Genomic DNA, 18,163 nt, shown 5'->3' with positions numbered 1-18,163 from the left:
GGCAGCATCTGTGGAGAGAGTAACAGAGTTAACGATTCGAGTCTGTATGACTTCTTCAGAGCTACTTGTTTGTTGTTAATTGATTTCTACTCATTGTTGCTGCAAGGGTAGAAGTATTAGGTAGTCTCTAGAGTTCTGTAAAGTTACTAAATTCTTCGGGAGTGGTATGGCATGAGTTGCATTGCTTCGTCCTGACTTCAAGGATTTTTGCACACACCACTTGCTTTCATTTATGGGTGCAGTACTATGCATTCCTGTTAGTCTACAGTATGAAATGGAGAATGAGCAAAGGCAACGCAGAGCAGGGCAAGCTGGTGGAAGGGGGAGGAGGAGGAGGAGTAGGAGAAGGAGACTATATTCACTCAAGGTGTTCAGGGAGCAATTCATCTACCTGAACTTCAATGAGGAACAGTGTGCGAGAAGTCTGCACTTCAGCAAAGATGGCCTCACTCAAATCTGTCGCCTGCTGCAACCAGAACTGTAGCCTCAGAGCAGGGCAAGGATGGCATTGCCAGTATCTGTGGAGGTGATGGTGACAATGAGTTTATGTGCATTAGACTCTTTCCAGGCTGGAATAGCAATATTTGCAATGGTTGCCATCATTGTTGCATAAGGGAGGCCACTGAGGTACTGTATTCTAAAAGATTTGAATACATTTCACTCTCTCATGCCAGCAGGAAGCAGAGGAAGTAAAAACATAGCTTAAAGAGGATTCCCCATAGTGCATGATGCCATTGACTGCATGTACATTGCTTTGTGGGTGCCACAAATCAACTCTGAGGTACACCACAACAGAAGAGATTCCACTCCCTTAACATCCAGCTGATGCTTAACCATACACATCTTTTCACACAGGTTAATACCTGGAACAAAAACAGAATTACCTGGAAAAACTCAGCAGATCTGGCAGCATCGGCGGAGAAGAACCTGGAACCCTGGCAGCAACCATTAGGTCTTTATTCTGCGACAGCCCACTGTGCCACCTGCATTTGAACTACCACTACAAACCAAGGGATTATTCTGGATGATAAGGGATATCCGCTGATGACTCAACTGATCACTCTGGTGTGCAACCCACCCACACCTGCACAGTATTTATACAAGGAAAGCTATGCTGCCACACGCAACATAATAGAGCAGACCTTTGGTGTCTCTTCCTTTGCCTAGGGCATGCTGCAGGAGCCCTGCAGCACTCAGTAAAGCAGATATCAAGATTCATGCACTCCGCACAACCACGTCATCATGAATGCACAGCCCTTGTCATCAGCTATATGGTGACTCGCTGAGACATGGAGGTGGCAACCTAGATATCGCTTTCTGGCCATTGTGTTCATGAACGACTTATGCAACTGCAATTCCAATAAATGCAATTCCAATTTCCTATTCACCAACAGACCCTCACTGTATCTTCCCCCTGTCACTGACCAACACAACATCTTCTTGGGTCACAAAGCTGAAATAGAAACCACCATAATACCAAACATTCTAACTTTCTAGCTCAAACCAAGCCATATTGCATGAAAATCTCAACTAGAAAGGAAGACTTGCATTTGAATAACATATTTCACAACCGCCAGATGCCTCGAAGTGCTTTACAATCAATGAAGTACTTTTGAAAAATATTCACTTTTGTAAGGTAGGAAACATGGCAGCCAATTTGTGCACAGCCAACTCCTACAAACAACAACATGATAGAATGTGATAATGACCAGATAATCTGTTTTTTGTTGTGATGCTGATTGAGAAATAAAAATTGGCCAGGACACAGGGGATAAGTCCCCTTCTCTTCTTTGAAATAGTGAATTGGGATCTGTTACATTCACTTAAGAGGCTAGACTGATTTTCAGTTTACCGTCCCAGCCAAGGAACAGCACCTCCAGCAGTGCAGCACTCCCTCGGTACGCACTGGAGTGCTAGCCCTGATTTTTTGTGTTCGAATCCAAGTTGAACTTGAACCCATCACCTTCTGACTCAGAACTTATCACCCTTGTGCATTCCCTTAGTGCCTGGCTTGTGTGTGCCTTTTCCTGTCCTAGTGCTCCTATGTAGCACTACCCCAACAAGGCTGGTGGAAGGTTGCTGGCTCTCGGTTGGGCAGACTGCAAAATGACCTTGGGCAGTTTTGGGCCTAGGAGGCCCAGCTTTGAATGACACCATCTCAGCATGAGCGACAGCAATCTAGGCAGACTAACGACAGGCAACAACAGCAGGGATGGGAGCTTGAATGCTGCCATCCTGAGGACAGCTCCACAAAGCTGTTGCCACATCTCCCGAGTGGTGCTTCATGAATCTGTTGGAGGACAGATTACCGGACTGCTGTGACACCCTGCCCTTTTGAACACTCCCACTATGATGGCAGCAGTCTGAGCTTGCATGGGCACCATCTGAGCTTCTGTGGCAACAAGCTGACCTTGAAATACATAAGTCGGAACCTCTATGGCAGCACACAGACATTGGATGGCTTCAGCTTGCGCTGTAGAGGAATGTGAGGCACCAAATATCAGATGCTACATCATGTTTGGATCCATCAGTGTACTAATGGAGCTAACCACCATTTTCAAGCTGGAAAGGATTGACACCAAGATCTGGGCAAAGCCGTGTGCCAAGTTGGTGCCGGATCCCTCCATGCTCGTTCACATTGATCCCAAACTTTCTGACAGATCTGCCCAGGCACTAAGCATTTCATTGCACATACCTATCAGCTTCTTCCAAAGGCTGCCACATTAAAGTCCTCAGCTGAGTCATCTGCAGGAGAACCTTTACACAACCTCACCTTCCACTGCTACCTTTATCTCCCTGCCCTAGATGCAGGCCACTTGTGCCCAGTTTCTCACCAAGTACTGATCCTACTCTAAGCTATCTTCTAAATTAATGCCTGCATGAAGTTGGTGTGCTTCCTGCATTGGAAGCAATGGGCATGGGCTAATTGATTATCACAATCCCCATGCCTGTTTTCAGAGACTATCAAACTTTGCACCCATTTACTGTAAAAATCGATGAACTTTTGATAAAGGTTTCAGAGGGACATTTTAAAATTGCACAATTTATCTCATCAGTTTCTCATCATTGAAGCTGAGGCATCAGATTTTAATGAAAAGCACAGTAACATTAAACCAAACATTCTGACTCATTAATCAAACAACAACTTAAACAATGGAATTGACATTCATTGGCTCATTAAGTGCAGGGATTATATAACCTTATATTAAATCCAGCATTGTCAACAGTTTGATATTGTCTTTTTGTGAAAACGATGTTTTTGAATGGAGGTAACCCATAGACTATTGTGCTTCTGTATAGATAAGTGAAAGCTTTGGGCGCAGTCAATTCAGGCCCTTGGCAGAGAAAAATAAAAGAAAGGCCATATGGTTCATTGAGCCTAATCTTTTCAGTGAGCCATGAATAATTTATAGTAGCATGGATTTTCTGTGGTTTATTTAATCATGAAGGACAGATCAACAGTGATGCCACGAACAAACTACACAATTCCATCAATCTTCAGAGTAAAAAGAACTAAGAGAAGATTTTGTTAATATTTTTGATATGCTAATAGTTAAGGGAGCAAGACAGTAACTTTTGTCCTATTTACAATGTATTAGAAATGTAAGGAGCTCAGTTTCATTGTCACTTCTTCTCCAAAGCCTATGAGAAAATGGACTTTTCACCAAACACCTGGATAACTGAGGTCCTCTTCCCACAACACACCTCCCCTGTTGATTAAGATCAGTGGCGAGATCCTGGAAAATGTGGACCATTTTTCATGTCTTAAGAGCCTCCTCTCTACGAAGCCAGACATAGACTGGGAGAGATAGATAGCACTAGAATAGAGAATAGTAAGTTAACAGGTGGCGTTGGACTAAGGGAGAAAGTCATGAAGTCTGAGTTACTGCACATGTATGTGAATACACGCAGTATAGTAAATAAGATTGGGAGTTTACAGGCGGAGATTGTGGAAATGTGATGTTGTGGCATTAACAAGGACCTGGCTCAGTGAAGGGCAGGACTGGGTGCTAAATATTCCTGGGTACAAGGTGTTCAGGAATGATAGAGCAGGAAGAAAAGGAGGAGGGATGGTGGTATTGGTTAAGGAGAGCGTTGCAGTGCTGGAGAAAAAGGATGCCCCAGAGAGTTCAAAGACAGAATCAATTTGGCTAGAGTTAAGGAACAAAATGGATGCAATTACATTGCTTGGTATAGTCTATAGACCACCAAATAGTGGGAATAATGTAGAGGAACAAATCTGCAGGGAAATTACAGAGAGATGCACGCATTATAGAGAGGTTATAATGGAGGACTTTAATTACCCAAATGTAGACCGGGACAGTGGTAGTATAAAAAGCGGAGAAGGGCAAAAGTTCCTAGATTGTATTCAGGAGAATTTTCTACAGCAGCATGTATCCAGCCCAACAAGAAAGGATGCACTGTTGGACCTGGTTCTTGGAAATGAGGTGGGCCAAGTAGATCAAGTATCAGTGGAGGAACGTTTAGGAGACAGTGACCATTGTATCACGAGGTTCAGGATGAGCATAGAAAAGGACAATCTTCAATTCGGAGTAAGAATAATTAACGAGGGGAGAGCTGACTTCAATAGGGCAAGAACGGAGCTGGGCCGGATAGACTGGAACCAAAGGTTCATGGGGAAAACTGTAGCTGAACAATGGGCTACCTTCAAAGAAGAAATGGTTCGGACACAGTTGAGGTATATTCCCTCAAAGGGGAAAGGCAGGGCAAACAAATCCATCATTCCTTGCATGAAAAAGGAGATAGAAATTAAGATAAAGAAGAAAAAGGTGTGCTTATGACAGGTGTCAGGTAGAAAATACAACTGAGAACCAAGAAGAATATAGAAGGTTCAGAGGGGAGGTGAGAATGCATATTAGAGAAGCGAAGAGGAATTATGAGAAAAGATTGACAGCCAACATAAAGGGGAATCCCAAAGCCTTCGATCAGCGCATAAATAGTAAGAGGGTGATAAAAGGATGAATAGGGACAATTAGGGACAAAAAAGTAGATTTACACATGGAGACAGGGGGCATGGCTGAGGTGTTAAATGAATACTTTGCATCTATCATTACCAAGGAAGCAGATGCTACCAAGGCCACAGTGACAGAGGAAGAAACTCTGTCACTAGAAGGATTCAAATTGATAAGGAGGAAGTGTTGGATAAACTGTTGGCACTTTAAGGTTGACAAGGCATTGGGACAGGATGAGATGCATCCAAGAATATTGAATGAAGTAAGAGTGGAAATTGCAGGGGCATGGGCCATATTCTTTCAATCTTCCCTAGAATCAAAGGAGGTGCCAGAGGACTGGAGAATTGCAGACATTATTCCCTTGTTCAAAAAGGTTGTAAGGATAAGTCCAGTAGTTACAGATCTGTCAGTTTAACTTGAGTGGTGGGGAAGCTTCTAGAAACAATTATTTGAGATAGAATTAGTAGTCACATGGAAAAACGTGGGTTGATTAGGAAAGCCAGGATGAATTTCTAAAGGAGAAATCATATTTAGCTAACTTGCTGGAGTGTTTTGAAAAGGTAACAGAGAGGGTTGATGAGGGTAATGCTGTTGATGTAGTGTACATGGACTTTCAAAAGGCATTCTGTACAGTGCCACACAACAGGCTTGTGAGAAAAGTTATAGCTTATAGAATAAAAGGGACAACAGCAATGTGGATACAAAACTGGCTGAGTAATAGGAAACAGAGCGTAATGGTCAATGGATATTTTTCTAGCTGGAGGAAAGTTTGTAGTGGAGTCAGCATTGGAACCCTTGCTTTTCCCGATATATATTAATGATCTAGATCTTGGTGGCAGGGGACAATTTCAAAGTTTGCGGAATTTGGAAGCATTGTAACTGTGAGAAGGACAGTATAGCACTTCAAAAGACCATAAACAAGTTGCTTGAATGGACGGATAGGTGGCAAATGAAGTTCAAGGCAGAGAAGTGTGAGGTGATGCATTTTGTTAAGAACAACATGGAGAGACAATGTAAAATAAAGGTTACAATTCTGAAGCGCAGGAACGAGGGACCTGGGTATACATGTGCATAGATCATTGAAGGTGGCAGGACAAGTGGAGGAAGCACTTAATAAAGCATATAGTATTTTGGGTTTTATTAATAGTGGTATAGAGTGCAAGATCAAGGAGGTTATGCTGAGCTTATATAAGATACTAGTTAGACCTCAGCTGGAGTATTGTGTACATTTCTGGCACCACACTATAGGAAGAATGTGAACGCATTGGAGACAGTGCAGAAGTTTTCAAGAATGGTCCAGGGATGAGAAACTTCACTTATGAAGATAGATTGGAGAGGTTGGGACTGTTTTCCTTGGAGAGAAGGAGGCTAAGAGGAGATTTGACAGAGGTGTTCAAAATCAAGAGGGGGCTGGACAGAGTAGATAGGGAGAAACTGTTCCCACACATAAAAAAATCGAGAATGAGAGGCACAGATTTAAAGTGAATTGCAAAATTTTTTTTCACTCAGTGAGTGGTTTGGGTCTGGAATGCACTGCCTGGAAGTGTGGTGGAGGCAGGTTCAATCAAGGCATTCAAGAGCATTGGGTGATTATTTGAATAGAAAAAATGTGTAAGGATACGGGGAAAAGGCAGAAGAATAGCATTATGACTTAATGCCAATTTGGAGAGCTGGTGCAGACACAATGGACCGAATGGCCTCCTTTTGCACCATAACAATTCTGTGAATACTGTGACATGTTGTTAGTATGCCTGACACTAGACACCTGAAGCAACTGTTCTACTCTGAACTCGGTCGTGGCAGGAGACTCCCAGGAGGACAGTGGAAATGCTTTGTGGATGTCCTCAAAGCATCCTTGAAGAGATCAAACATCCCTGCCGACTCATGGGAATTCTTGGCTTTTGTCTAACCGAAATATATATGAACATACAAATCAGGAGCAGGAGTAGGCCTGGATAAAGAAGTTTTATTTGGGAAGGCACCGAGCGCATCACGAGTCTTTGCTGGGAGCAAGCAGAGGTGAAGTCGAGGTGTCGGAGGGAACACACAAACCTCCAAACAACTCATTTACCCAACCTCTCAGCACCTCTGCTCCTCATGTAGCAGAGTCTACAGATTGTGAATGGGACTTATCAACCATCTCAGAACCCATTGAACTGGAGTGGAAGAAAGTCAACATCGACCCCACAGGACTGCCAGAGGAGGAGGAGAAGAAAAGCATCACGAATATGGGGAGGCCATTCAACCCCTCAGGCCTTTTCAGCATTCCATTAAATCATGGCTGCTATATAACCTCAACTCCATTTACCTGTCCTTGCTTCAAATTTTTTGATACTCTCAGGTAACTAAAATCTATCTATCTTGGTCTTAAAAGCTCCAATTGTGCCAGCTTCCACAGCCTTTTGAGGAAGAGAGTTTCAGATCTCGAGTACTCTTTGTCTGAAAAAAGTACTAATTATATATTTCATTCTATATCTGTAATATACATTATCCACACAACAATAATGCTGTGAAGAACTTCATATAAAGTCACAAAATGTTGTTTGTATCACAGTTAAAGTTATGAAGGCAGACAACCCATGTAATTTCTTCATCATCTTTTTCATATATTTGAAATTATATATACAGGGTAGCATTTTGGTCTGGTAAATTAAACTGTCCAAGGTGATGCTTTGGTTGAATCCATACTGGTTAGGTTATATTTTGCTGGCTGGAAAGGTCAGTTACTGAAATTATACTAATCTTAATGAAAGTTTTGGTTTACATTATGGTTAATAACACACTATTTGATTGATCAAAGAGATAAAACTCACAGATCAAAGTTTAAAAAAACCTGCCATTTTATGAAAATAGGTTACTTATTCAGTTGAATATTTTGAACCTTCACGTTTTAACCAGTTACATCAGGAGTTGTTAAAATTAAGTTGTATCACTAACCACACTCCTGAAGCAATGATTTAGCAACCATATTTTCTTATTTCTAGATAGTGGCGCCTGTTACAAACAATGATGCTTTGGTATCTTTATGCAGTGACTGAGTTACGTCTGATATATAATATATGAAAGTGATCTTGAATAACTGAAAAACGTCACCTCATTATCTATACATGCCTGAGAATGTTGAAAATGATGCATCTCATTGTGACTTCGGCTTAAAGCAAAAATGCATTTTTAAATTATTGCGCTTAACAGTGTTCGTTTAACAGACAATCAATCACTGGCATAGCACCAAAGGTGATTGTCTACCTTGTCCATTAAGGTTACCTAATACCCTACCCTTCAAACAGGCAGGGAGCTTTGTGTGCTGAAGGAAGTTCTATGCCTAGATTTAAAAAAAATAGTAACAGGCACTGGCTACCAGACATCAGTAACTTGCTGTCAGTTCTACCCCTAATGCGGACAGGCCTGTCAACAGGTAGTTGCATCTAAGTTCTTTGGATGAGCAAAACTTATTCATTCAATGACATGATGAGGGATACTGTTAGAAAAGGTTTTGGTTTCCTCTTCATGAGACATTGCTCATGGATCGAGGCATTCCTAGGGATAGTAAAAGAATGCTAAGGAACTAAGGAACGTTTGTTTCAACAAACTCAGAAATGGCTCTTTTCCCCATACCAGAAGGGTAGGATATCTTACACTCAGAAACTACAGGATTCTCATTCTGCTGCCTTGTAATTCTCAAGCAGATTGGATGTGTCCCTTTGAAAAAATGATTACAGCACAAGAGGCAACACATGAGAATACATACAGTATTGTGTTCACTCCATACTCCAATTAAAATGTCACATTTCCACAAAACTTGAGGCAAATAATTGTAAACAGCATATTCTTATACTCTGGACCAACTACATTCATTGTGATTCTGCAGTAGACAGCCTGGGTGACGTAAAGGATATGGGGTCGGAAGCTTAGCTTCGGGTAAAATAGGACCTCAAAGTTGCCAGAAGTCTTAATCAGCCTGATAGAGTGGCCTGGGAGGGGGATGGAAACAGTGACTAGGAAAACAAGAGTTTGTGGATTTTATCTCGAGCTTAATCTATATTTGGCCTCAAATTGTCACCTAACGTGTCCCAGTGCCACTCTGCAATGGCAGTATCCCTCATCCTTTGTCATTCACAATTCTACCTCTGTATAGACAATTTCTAACATTTTCCCAAGACATGGATAGTCACACAGCGGGTTCTAATTTCCCAAGGAGATTGCATGTTCTCGTAAATCAAGAAAAGTTAGTGCAGAATCTTCCCTTCATTTTCACCCAACCTGCAAATAACCTTAGGCAGTAACAGAAAGAGTCACACAGTCAGTAACAGAGAGAGAGAGAGAGTCACAGTCAGTAACAGAGAGAGAGAGTCACAGTCAGTAACAGAGAGAGAGAGTCACAGTCAGTAACAGAGAGAGAGTTACACAGTCAGTAACAGAGAGAGAGAGAGTCACACAGTTAGTAACAGAGAGAGAGAGAGAGTCACACAGTCAGTAACCGAGAGAGAGAGTCACACAGTCAGTAACAGAGAAGGAGAGAGTTACAAGACATGGATAGTCATCCAGCAGGTTCTAATTTCCCAAGGAGACTGCGTGTCCTTGTAAATCAAGAAAAGTCAGTGCAGAATCTGCCCTTCATTTTCACCCAACCTGCAAATAACCTTAGGCATTGTACGGCAATGAGAAATATTATACTTATGATCTGTTGTGAGTTGTCTGCTGTTTTCATTCAGTTAACAAAAATAAAGACTATGCATTTCTGGGGGACACTAAGGTCAAACTGTAGAAGTCAATAGCAACATAATCACTGCTACCTTCAGTGTCATCAGCAGAACCTAATAACATTATTGTGTGCATAGGCATTCTAATTACTAATAAGACAAAAAGATTTGTTGGTAAGTTACATTTAGAAACTTTATTTCCTTTGGGTATAAACTAATTTACTTGTAATTAAGAAAAACAACAGCAGCCATTTCACTTCACTTTTGTTTTTTAATAGGTCACAACTCATACAAAAGTAGGATTTACAATTGTTCTGAAGGCTAATAACTTTGGCTGGTTCTGGACATTTTATAGTACCATTGTTTAAATAATTTATTTTGCTAGAAAGGGGTATGGAACATATGTTGATTCAAACATGAGCTAGGGGTGACCTCATCTCCCTCATCAAGAAGGAGGCGAACATGCCAGGGGATCTCCAAGACGTTGTAATTGTGACCTTCAAAAAAGGAGGCAAGGCCGAGTGTGGCAACTGTAGAGGGGTATCTCTGCTGTCTGCCACAAGGAAGGTCATTGCAAGAATCCTTCTCAATCGCCTTCTCCCCATATGAAGAGCACCTACTGGAGTCACAATGCGGACTCCGTCCATCAAAAATCACAGTGGTCATGATCTTCACAGCAAGACCAAGCCCAAGAAAAATGCAGGGAGCAGCACCATGGTCTTCCTTGACCTCACAAAGACCTTCGACTCTTATCAACCGGGAGGGACTGTGGAGCAAATTTGGCTGCCCTCAGAATTTCGTCACCACCCTCCATCTGCTGCACAATGACATGCAAGCCGTGATCTTTACCAATGGACCTGCCACAGAGCCAATATGAATGCAAACTGGGATGAAGCAAGGCTGTGTCATCGCAGCAACACCTTTTTCCATCTTCCTCGCCAGAGCACTCCACCCCATCTCATGAAGCTCCCTGCCAGAGTGGAGCTACCCTACAGGACGAGAAAGAAACTATTCAATCTATGCTGTGTCCAGCCCAGATCCAAGATCACTCCACCCATCGAGCTGCAGTACACTGACGACACTTGTGTATGCACACACTCAGAGGCCGAAATTCAAGCTATTGTCGACGCATACATGGATGTGTATGAAAGAATGGGCCTCAGGCTAAACATCCAGAAGACAAAGGCCCTGTTCCAGTCTGCTCCCTCTGTACAACACTGTGTCCCCCCACCCCCAACTATCAAGACCCACAGCAAACCATTGGACAACGTGGATAATTTCTCATACCTTGGGAGCCTCTTCTCAGCGAGGGCAGACATCGATGATGAAACTCAACATTGCCTCGTGTTCCAAAGCAGCTTTCGGCTGACTGAGGAAAAGAGTGTTTGATGACAAAGACCTGAAACCTGGCACCAAGCCCACGGTCCACAGGGCTGCAATGCTACTGCCCTCCTGTATGCATCAGAAACATGGACAATGTACACCAGACACATTAAATCCCTGGAAGAATATCACCAGCGATGCCTCTGCAAAATCCTGCAAATTCAATGGCAGGATCGGCGCTCCAATATCATTGTTAACTCTCAGGCCAACGTCTCCCATATCGAGGCACTGGTGATGACCAATCAGCTACTTTGGATGGGCACATCGTCCACGTGCCTGACACAAGACTCCCAAAACAAGATCTCTACAACAAGCTTCGTCACGTTGAGCATTACCAGGAGGGCAGAGGAAATGTTTCAGGGATGACATCAAAGCTGCCCTGAAAAACTGCAACATCCCCACTGATATGTTGGAATCTCTTACTCAAGACTGCCCAAACTAAAGAAGAAGCACCCACGAAGGTCCCAACCATTTCGAACATCTCTGACAGGCTCAACTGGAGGCCAAGCGTAAACAGTGGAAGGAGCGTACCAATATCCGAGAATCCCACCCACACACCTCATCAAACACCACCTGCCCCCCTGTGGCAGAGTGTGCGGATCCAGCATTGGACTTGCTAGTCACAACCCAGAGTGGAGGAAAGTTATCCTCGGTCCCAAGGGACTGCCTAAGATGAAGGGCTGAGGTCTATAATGTATCCTAAAGGCTGCTAGAGTACCTGATCTGACAATCCTCAGAAAGCAAAAATCTGCTTTTAATTGAGGAAAGGGAGCAATTAGTCAATGTTCACACTCTTAATAACTGTCCATTGACCTCTGCTAGTAGGATGTGTTCATCCAAGTTGTGTGAATATAGGTTGTGATGAAACTTATGAACAATTAGCATTGTTAAGTCAACTGTTGAACATCCTCCTTCCTTCTATGATTCACAATAACATGCTTCGAGTAAACACGAGACACTTTGTAGAGGAGTATACGGAACAGACTTTAATCACACAGCTTAATTAATTGATCAGTACAAAAGAATAGCTTCAGGTTTCCTTCTCTTTTCAGCTCTCCCACTAACTTTGCAAAACCATTCTCCTTTATATACCTTGCATTCAAAGGTGCATTTTTCAGGTAAGACCTCATGATCTATCTCAGTGCTTCCCAAGGGGGAGAAGGGTCTGTGTAATTTGCATGACTGTCAGATTAGATGTAAGTGATGTGACCCAAGTCCTGGAAAGGCTTTATGTGAGCTAACGTGCTGGTATCCAGGACTGCAAAATTTGATGCTTAGCTGCACCACTTCCGCCTCCCCTAACTGTGTTAACTTGGATATGATTGTCCTATCCCTAAAGCAGTGACCCCTGTCAGCAGTCTAGTTACAGTCACACTGCTTACAGCAGGGAGGTTCACATGATCACAATTTGCCTGACATACACAAGGGCTGGCATAAAGATGCAGCATTAAAATCATTTCTGTTCCAGTGGCATGGTAAGTTTTATATACTGAGCCATGGAGTGGATATATTTGACCAAGTACTGTACCTCAGAGCATGCATGCTGCCTTGCTCCACATATAAGTGCACAATAGATTAAATAATAAAGCCCCACAGAATGGGCAGTTAAAATTCCAGCTACAGTGTATGAGAGAGATACCTGTAAAAGAAACATTGCTGTCTCTCTTCCGCGCTCTGATCCTGCTGCTCGTCCCTTTCCTCCGGGACCCTGATGCTCGCCATATCCTTCCCAAGGGCAGAGTAGTGAATACTGCTTGATCAAACCCAAGGCAGCAAAATGGAATCTGGCACCAGCAGATCTCGTGATGGCCAGCCAGATTCTTGCCTTGGAGCATGCTGGGGAGGTGTCGTCCCAAAGTGGCCCATTATAAGAGTTCCGTAGGCTACTCTGCAGCCGCCATTACAGTCCTTACGACCACAAGATTTCCGTGATCTCACTGGTAGTCACTAGCCAGAGTTTGATCAATCTGTTTCCGATCCTCTCAGGAACAGCTCATTTATATAAACAGCTGTTTACTTTAAAAGCACCTTCCATGAACAAAACTTTATGATCTAAGACTAAAAAATTAATGGGGGAGGAATTAGAATATGAGGGAAAGTTAGCTAGAAATATATAAGAAGATAGTAAGAATTTCTACAAGTATATAAAAAGGAAAAGTGTAATTAAAGTGAGCATGGGTCCTCTAGAGGGTGAGCCTGGGGAATTAATGAGAAATAGAGAAATGGCAGATGCATTGAACAGATATTCTGTCTGTCTTCACTGTAGAAGGCACAAATAACATCCCAGAAATACTTATAAAAAAAGAGGTGAAAGGGAGGGAGGAACTTAAAAAAACTACAATCACCAGGGAAAGAGTACTGAAAAAAAAAATTGAGCTAAAGGCTTACCAGTCCCCAGGACCTGAAGGACTTCATCCTAGGGTCTTAAAAGAAGTGGCTGCTGAGATTTTAGATGTGTTGGTTTTAATTTTCCAAAATTCCTTAGATTCTGCAAAGTTCCATCAGGTTCCAAAATAGCGAATGTAACTCCTTTATTCAAGAAAGGAGGAAGACGAAAAGCAGGAAACTATAGGCCAGTTAGCCAAACATCTGTCATTGGAAAAAATGTTAGAATTTATTATTAAAGAGGTTTTAGGGCATTTAGAAAATCTTAATGCAATCAGACAAGGTTAACGTGGTTTTGTGAAAGGAAAATTTTGTTTGACTAATTTATTAGAGTTTTTTGAGGAAGTTCTGACTACACTGGATCCACTGATCTTTAGGATTGGATTCTTACAACAATCCTCAGCACCATGATTGTTATTTTCATTATTAACTAAGCCTAATGCTGGGTTCTTACGGAAACCCCTCAGCCTGTGACAAATACTGGCAATGTCCGACGCAAATGCTAAATTCCTAGGCAAGTGCCCTACTCCTAACTCTCTGTCTTGACAAATGCCCCCAAGCAAGTGTCATGTGACAAATGCTAACTCTGGGCAAGTGCAAAGACCTCAGTGATGCATTCCTATTTTTATATCCCTTTTGCAGGTAGCGTTGGAACATTTAGCCCAGGTAAATGTACCTGGATCGACACAATTAATGACTTCTATCCTAATATTTGCAACTCTTGACCATTGGGAAGTGTGCTCCTAGTGTCCCCAAAACAATCTAACCTTAATTTGTATTTCTAACCAGAGGTTCTTAGAACATTCTAGGCCCAAGACCATTCTTTTTGCCCATCAGCTTTGCAGCCTTGGCATCCTTTCTAACTGCTAAACCATAACTTGTATCTTAGACCAGAGGCCCTGGAACATCTATTCGTCAAGCCACCTTCCTGTCCGATCAGCATTGTTGTTGTGCTGTGCTTTATTGCTAAGTTAGACTTGCTGGAACCCAAATGTGCAAATGTGTTCTAGTTAGAATTCAGTTCACTCCCAAAAGACCCACATGTTCTTCCTTAGAACTACATCACAGTATTTGACACTTAAAGAGATGCCAACTTTAAGATTTTCTTAACAACATACCCCAAAATTCACAAATCATCCCAAATATACATACAAATTAAGACTTTTCATCACTAAGCTAATGTACAGCACAATTTGATAATTTAAGCCTTATTGCTTATACAAATGTGCCAATGAGATGAATTCTAACAATGGATGCATGCTGTATTGAAAGTGCATTAAAAACTCATTATGCTGTGATAAATTTGATTTTAAAAGTGTTCACATTTACTTGTAGTACATGTCACACTTTTAGTTGCTGCTGTAAGCAGTTGATTTTGATGACAAAGGTGACCTGTATTTGTCACATAATGGCTATATGACAAATTGCTGCTATTTTATTGTGAGAATATGTGGTTAAATGCCTTCAGTCTGCTTGCAATTACAGGCTCTGACTTCTAAGTGGGGCTGTGCTTTAAATTTGTCAGCATTCTCAACTCCACTGCCATTTTTTTTAACCTTGCAGAATTTCACCATGAACCTTTTTGCTGGAGCTTTTCACTTTTCCAAACTCAAAATAGCTTGTTTGAAAATATTTAATCTTATTTATATTGAATTATGCAGTTGCAAGCGCCTCCCTAACTCTTTCACCCATTCATGAATCTTTCTTTGGAGCATTCCTTGAGGCTAGCCCATAAAAAATTATCTCTGCTTGTGTCCTGTTATGCTTGTACTCTGTTTTTCTGCCAAGTATCTCCCTCTGAGGCTTGTCTTTCCCTCCTGCTCATATCATCCAGTTAATGTGTCTGGACTGACTTTCCATGTGCTCTGTTCATGGATTCTACCACAAGCACACACTACCCCACTCTGTGGTGGTTACTGAAGCATTTTAAAAAAAAGAGAACTGCTGAATGCCCATAGTTTTAAACTTACTTCAACATTCTTCTCCATTTCTCCCATTCAGTCTATCTTAGCTCTCGTGTCTCATTCTTTCCACAGCTGTCCCTTACCCTCCTGCATATTTGCATATCGTCCTTTCCCCTTCTTCTCAAACTCACCCTTTCTTCCTATTGAATTCTCTTCTGAGTTCCTGTTTTCTCTTCCATTTCATCCTTGCTCCCTTCTCATCCTCCCCTCTTCCTTTTCTTTCTCCCTCTTCCTGCCACCTCTTACATAGCTCTTCGCTATTTTCCCCTTCGCACCCACTCCACTCTCCTTTCTGGCTTCCATTATCACAGGCTTTCCATGTTGTGATCAGTTCGATTAATCCTGTTTGAGTGGCAGTTTACTTGGTCTTGACCCCCATTGTGCACTGTCGGGAGCAATTGGGGGATGGTAGGCCTGTACAATAATTGCTTGGAAGCTAGAAGTAGTTTTAATTCTTCTAACTTTTTCTGGATAACTATTGATGTGAGACAGTCGGAATCATCCAAAGCTTGCGATTTAAATCACATTTTTGGATGGTTCCCACTGCAGAACAATTGCCCAAAGGATGTTTGAACCTCCTGGGTGCCTAACATGTCCCTTGGAAAATCTGGTCAAATATACTTGCCCAAAAATTGAATTGAAAGCTCAACTTTAGGAGAAAACTAGGGAAACTTGAGGATTTTGGAACTGAAGTTCTGTGAGGGTTTGAACTCCAAGAGATCTTTGTGTGATTCAGTGGTGTGTTTTATATATCTCATAGTGGGTTTCATTTTACAGGGTGCTGGGGTCCCCATCCCCCTGATTAAAAAGACTGGAGGGGTGGGTAGCCTGCCCAGGGGAAGGACAGTTGCCCCAAGACTGGAGGTGGGATTTGCAGTCCTCAGGGACAGCAGGCCAATCAGAGGCTGACAGCTCTTCAGTACTGGCAGCACCTCTGGGGTACTGGCACTGCATTCGAGGTTTGAGGAGGCATCGAGCACTGGATCGGGACTTTGTTAGTATTTAGGGTTCAGGCACTGATGGAGGACTGGAGGGGCCAGGGCTTGAGAGGTCATGGTGGGGAGAGGGCAACTTAGGAGGTTAAGACTGAGTTGGGCCCTCTGATGGGCCCAGGGGGCCCACCAAGGAGGGAAACACCCTCCCCGCCCACCCATGATCTGCCTCATGCAGGGATACCTGTTAAGCTGGCCGCTTGGTGTGGGCCTCTCCCACTGCTGGTTGAGGCCCAGTTAAGGGCCTCAATTGGCACACTGGCAAGTGGGCAGGTAGGTGGTGGGCAGGGTCACCCACTGAATTTTACATGCCCCCCCCCCCCCAACCCTCACCTTCAAACCTGTCAGTGGAGCCCAATGTTTGTCCTTTTACTTATGCCACTTAAATCAGTCGATCTTAAAATGCCTCGTGTCTAAATTTTTCCCCTTCTCTCGTAGGTCGCATTTTTGAAACTGGATTGATGGCTGTCGTTATAAAGTGGAAGAAGTGCTTGGATTAGAAAAGACTACAGACTTTACAACTGTGAAATAATTAGAAAAAATAAAGAAAATTGTCTTCAAAAAGTACTGTTAAAAAAGCTTGAATATGATATAACAAACTGTTTGAACACCCTTAATGAGAGAATTGTGATATCAACAATCAATGGCTTACCAAGATAAAATGTAAATTTTGGCTTTATACCAGGATGATCAGCAACCCAAAAATCATTTACTGGAATAAATCCCTGCAGTTTTGACAAGAGGAATCAGAGGTGTATCATCATAGGCTGAAACTAGTAAAGATGAATGTTTCTTGAGTAAAACACATACCTTGGCCTAGAACTTCTGATCTCCACATGGTCATACCCGGAGGTACCTCCCAAGAAGCACGACGGGACTCATCGAAAGTCCCTACACTGACTACGTGGGAATTGTCCATGGCAATTCTCCTGCATCTCGAACCCTCCGAAAAAGTCTCCAACTATAGGGGAAGAATTTTCTCCCCATCGGGGGGAAGTGCATGAGCGGGTGCGGGGGCGCGCCGCTATTTGGGCGAGCCTCCAGCGTGACGTCCACCAGGAAGCCCTATGCGATCCCTCTGCGGGTGGTGGGGGGAATACCTCAGCCGAGAGTGCGCTCTTTCACACATGCACGCCAAGTGCTGCCTCAGGGAGATCGGCGCCAAATTTAATAATGGTCAATGAGCAGAAACAAAATTTCCCTGACGTGTCCCCTCGTGTGACACTGTCACATGAGTTGGGGCATGTCCATCACTTTAATTCTAACCTTTATTGAATTTTTAAAACCCCTCATGAAATCTCATCCCGCCCATGGATGAGGTTTCATGCTTTTGCTGAAGCCCTCCAGGGCTCCTGACCTGCCCGCTAACCTATAGGTTGGACGGGCAGGTCCATTAATTAAGTCAATTACTTTTAAATGGCATCAATGGACCTTTGACAGGTTGACGGGTTCACAGCTGATTTGGCTGCGCCCCCGCCAACCAGAAAATTGAAGTGACGCGGGGTGACATCGGGAGTTCCAGCCGACGTCATCCTGTGCTATTTTATGCATCGGCCCCGCCCCCTGCTCGCTGAGCTAAAGATCCTGGCCTAGGTTAGAGTTGGAGACTTCGGATGGTTCCAACTTACTTACTGGAATAGTTACCTAGGAAATGTTAAACAGAAAAAAAAAGTTTTAACTCCTGGGTAACTATACATAATTATGGACACTGACCCACCCACCACCCCCCCGACTCTCCAACCATCCCCTGACTCTCCCCTGATCCC

General features: G+C 42.9%; 1 protein-coding gene across 6 annotated transcripts in view; it reads left to right on the top strand.

The window, feature by feature from the left end:
- The window catches only part of ube3d (ubiquitin protein ligase E3D), a 217,819-nt gene extending 200,685 nt beyond the window's left edge, over positions 1 to 17,134 (top strand). For 2 of the 6 annotated variants that reach the window (XM_041188678.1, XM_041188679.1), the window contains one exon: positions 16,836 to 17,134. In XM_041188678.1, coding sequence (XP_041044612.1) covers positions 16,836 to 16,859 — 24 coding nt within the window. In that variant the 3' untranslated portion in view covers positions 16,860 to 17,134. Of the gene's footprint in view, positions 1 to 855; positions 1,224 to 16,835 lie in introns of those variants that run through there. The other 4 variants (XM_041188680.1, XM_041188681.1, XM_041188675.1 and 1 more) reach the window with 3 other exon arrangements.
- Positions 17,135 to 18,163: the final 1,029 nt, after the last annotated feature.

The sequence above is a fragment of the Carcharodon carcharias genome, chromosome 5 (genome assembly GCF_017639515.1).
Source record: "Carcharodon carcharias isolate sCarCar2 chromosome 5, sCarCar2.pri, whole genome shotgun sequence".
In the NCBI taxonomy this organism is placed as follows: domain Eukaryota; kingdom Metazoa; phylum Chordata; class Chondrichthyes; order Lamniformes; family Lamnidae; genus Carcharodon; species Carcharodon carcharias.
Note: the sequence above shows the minus strand (reverse complement) of the source record. Positions and strands in the feature narration are given on the sequence as shown.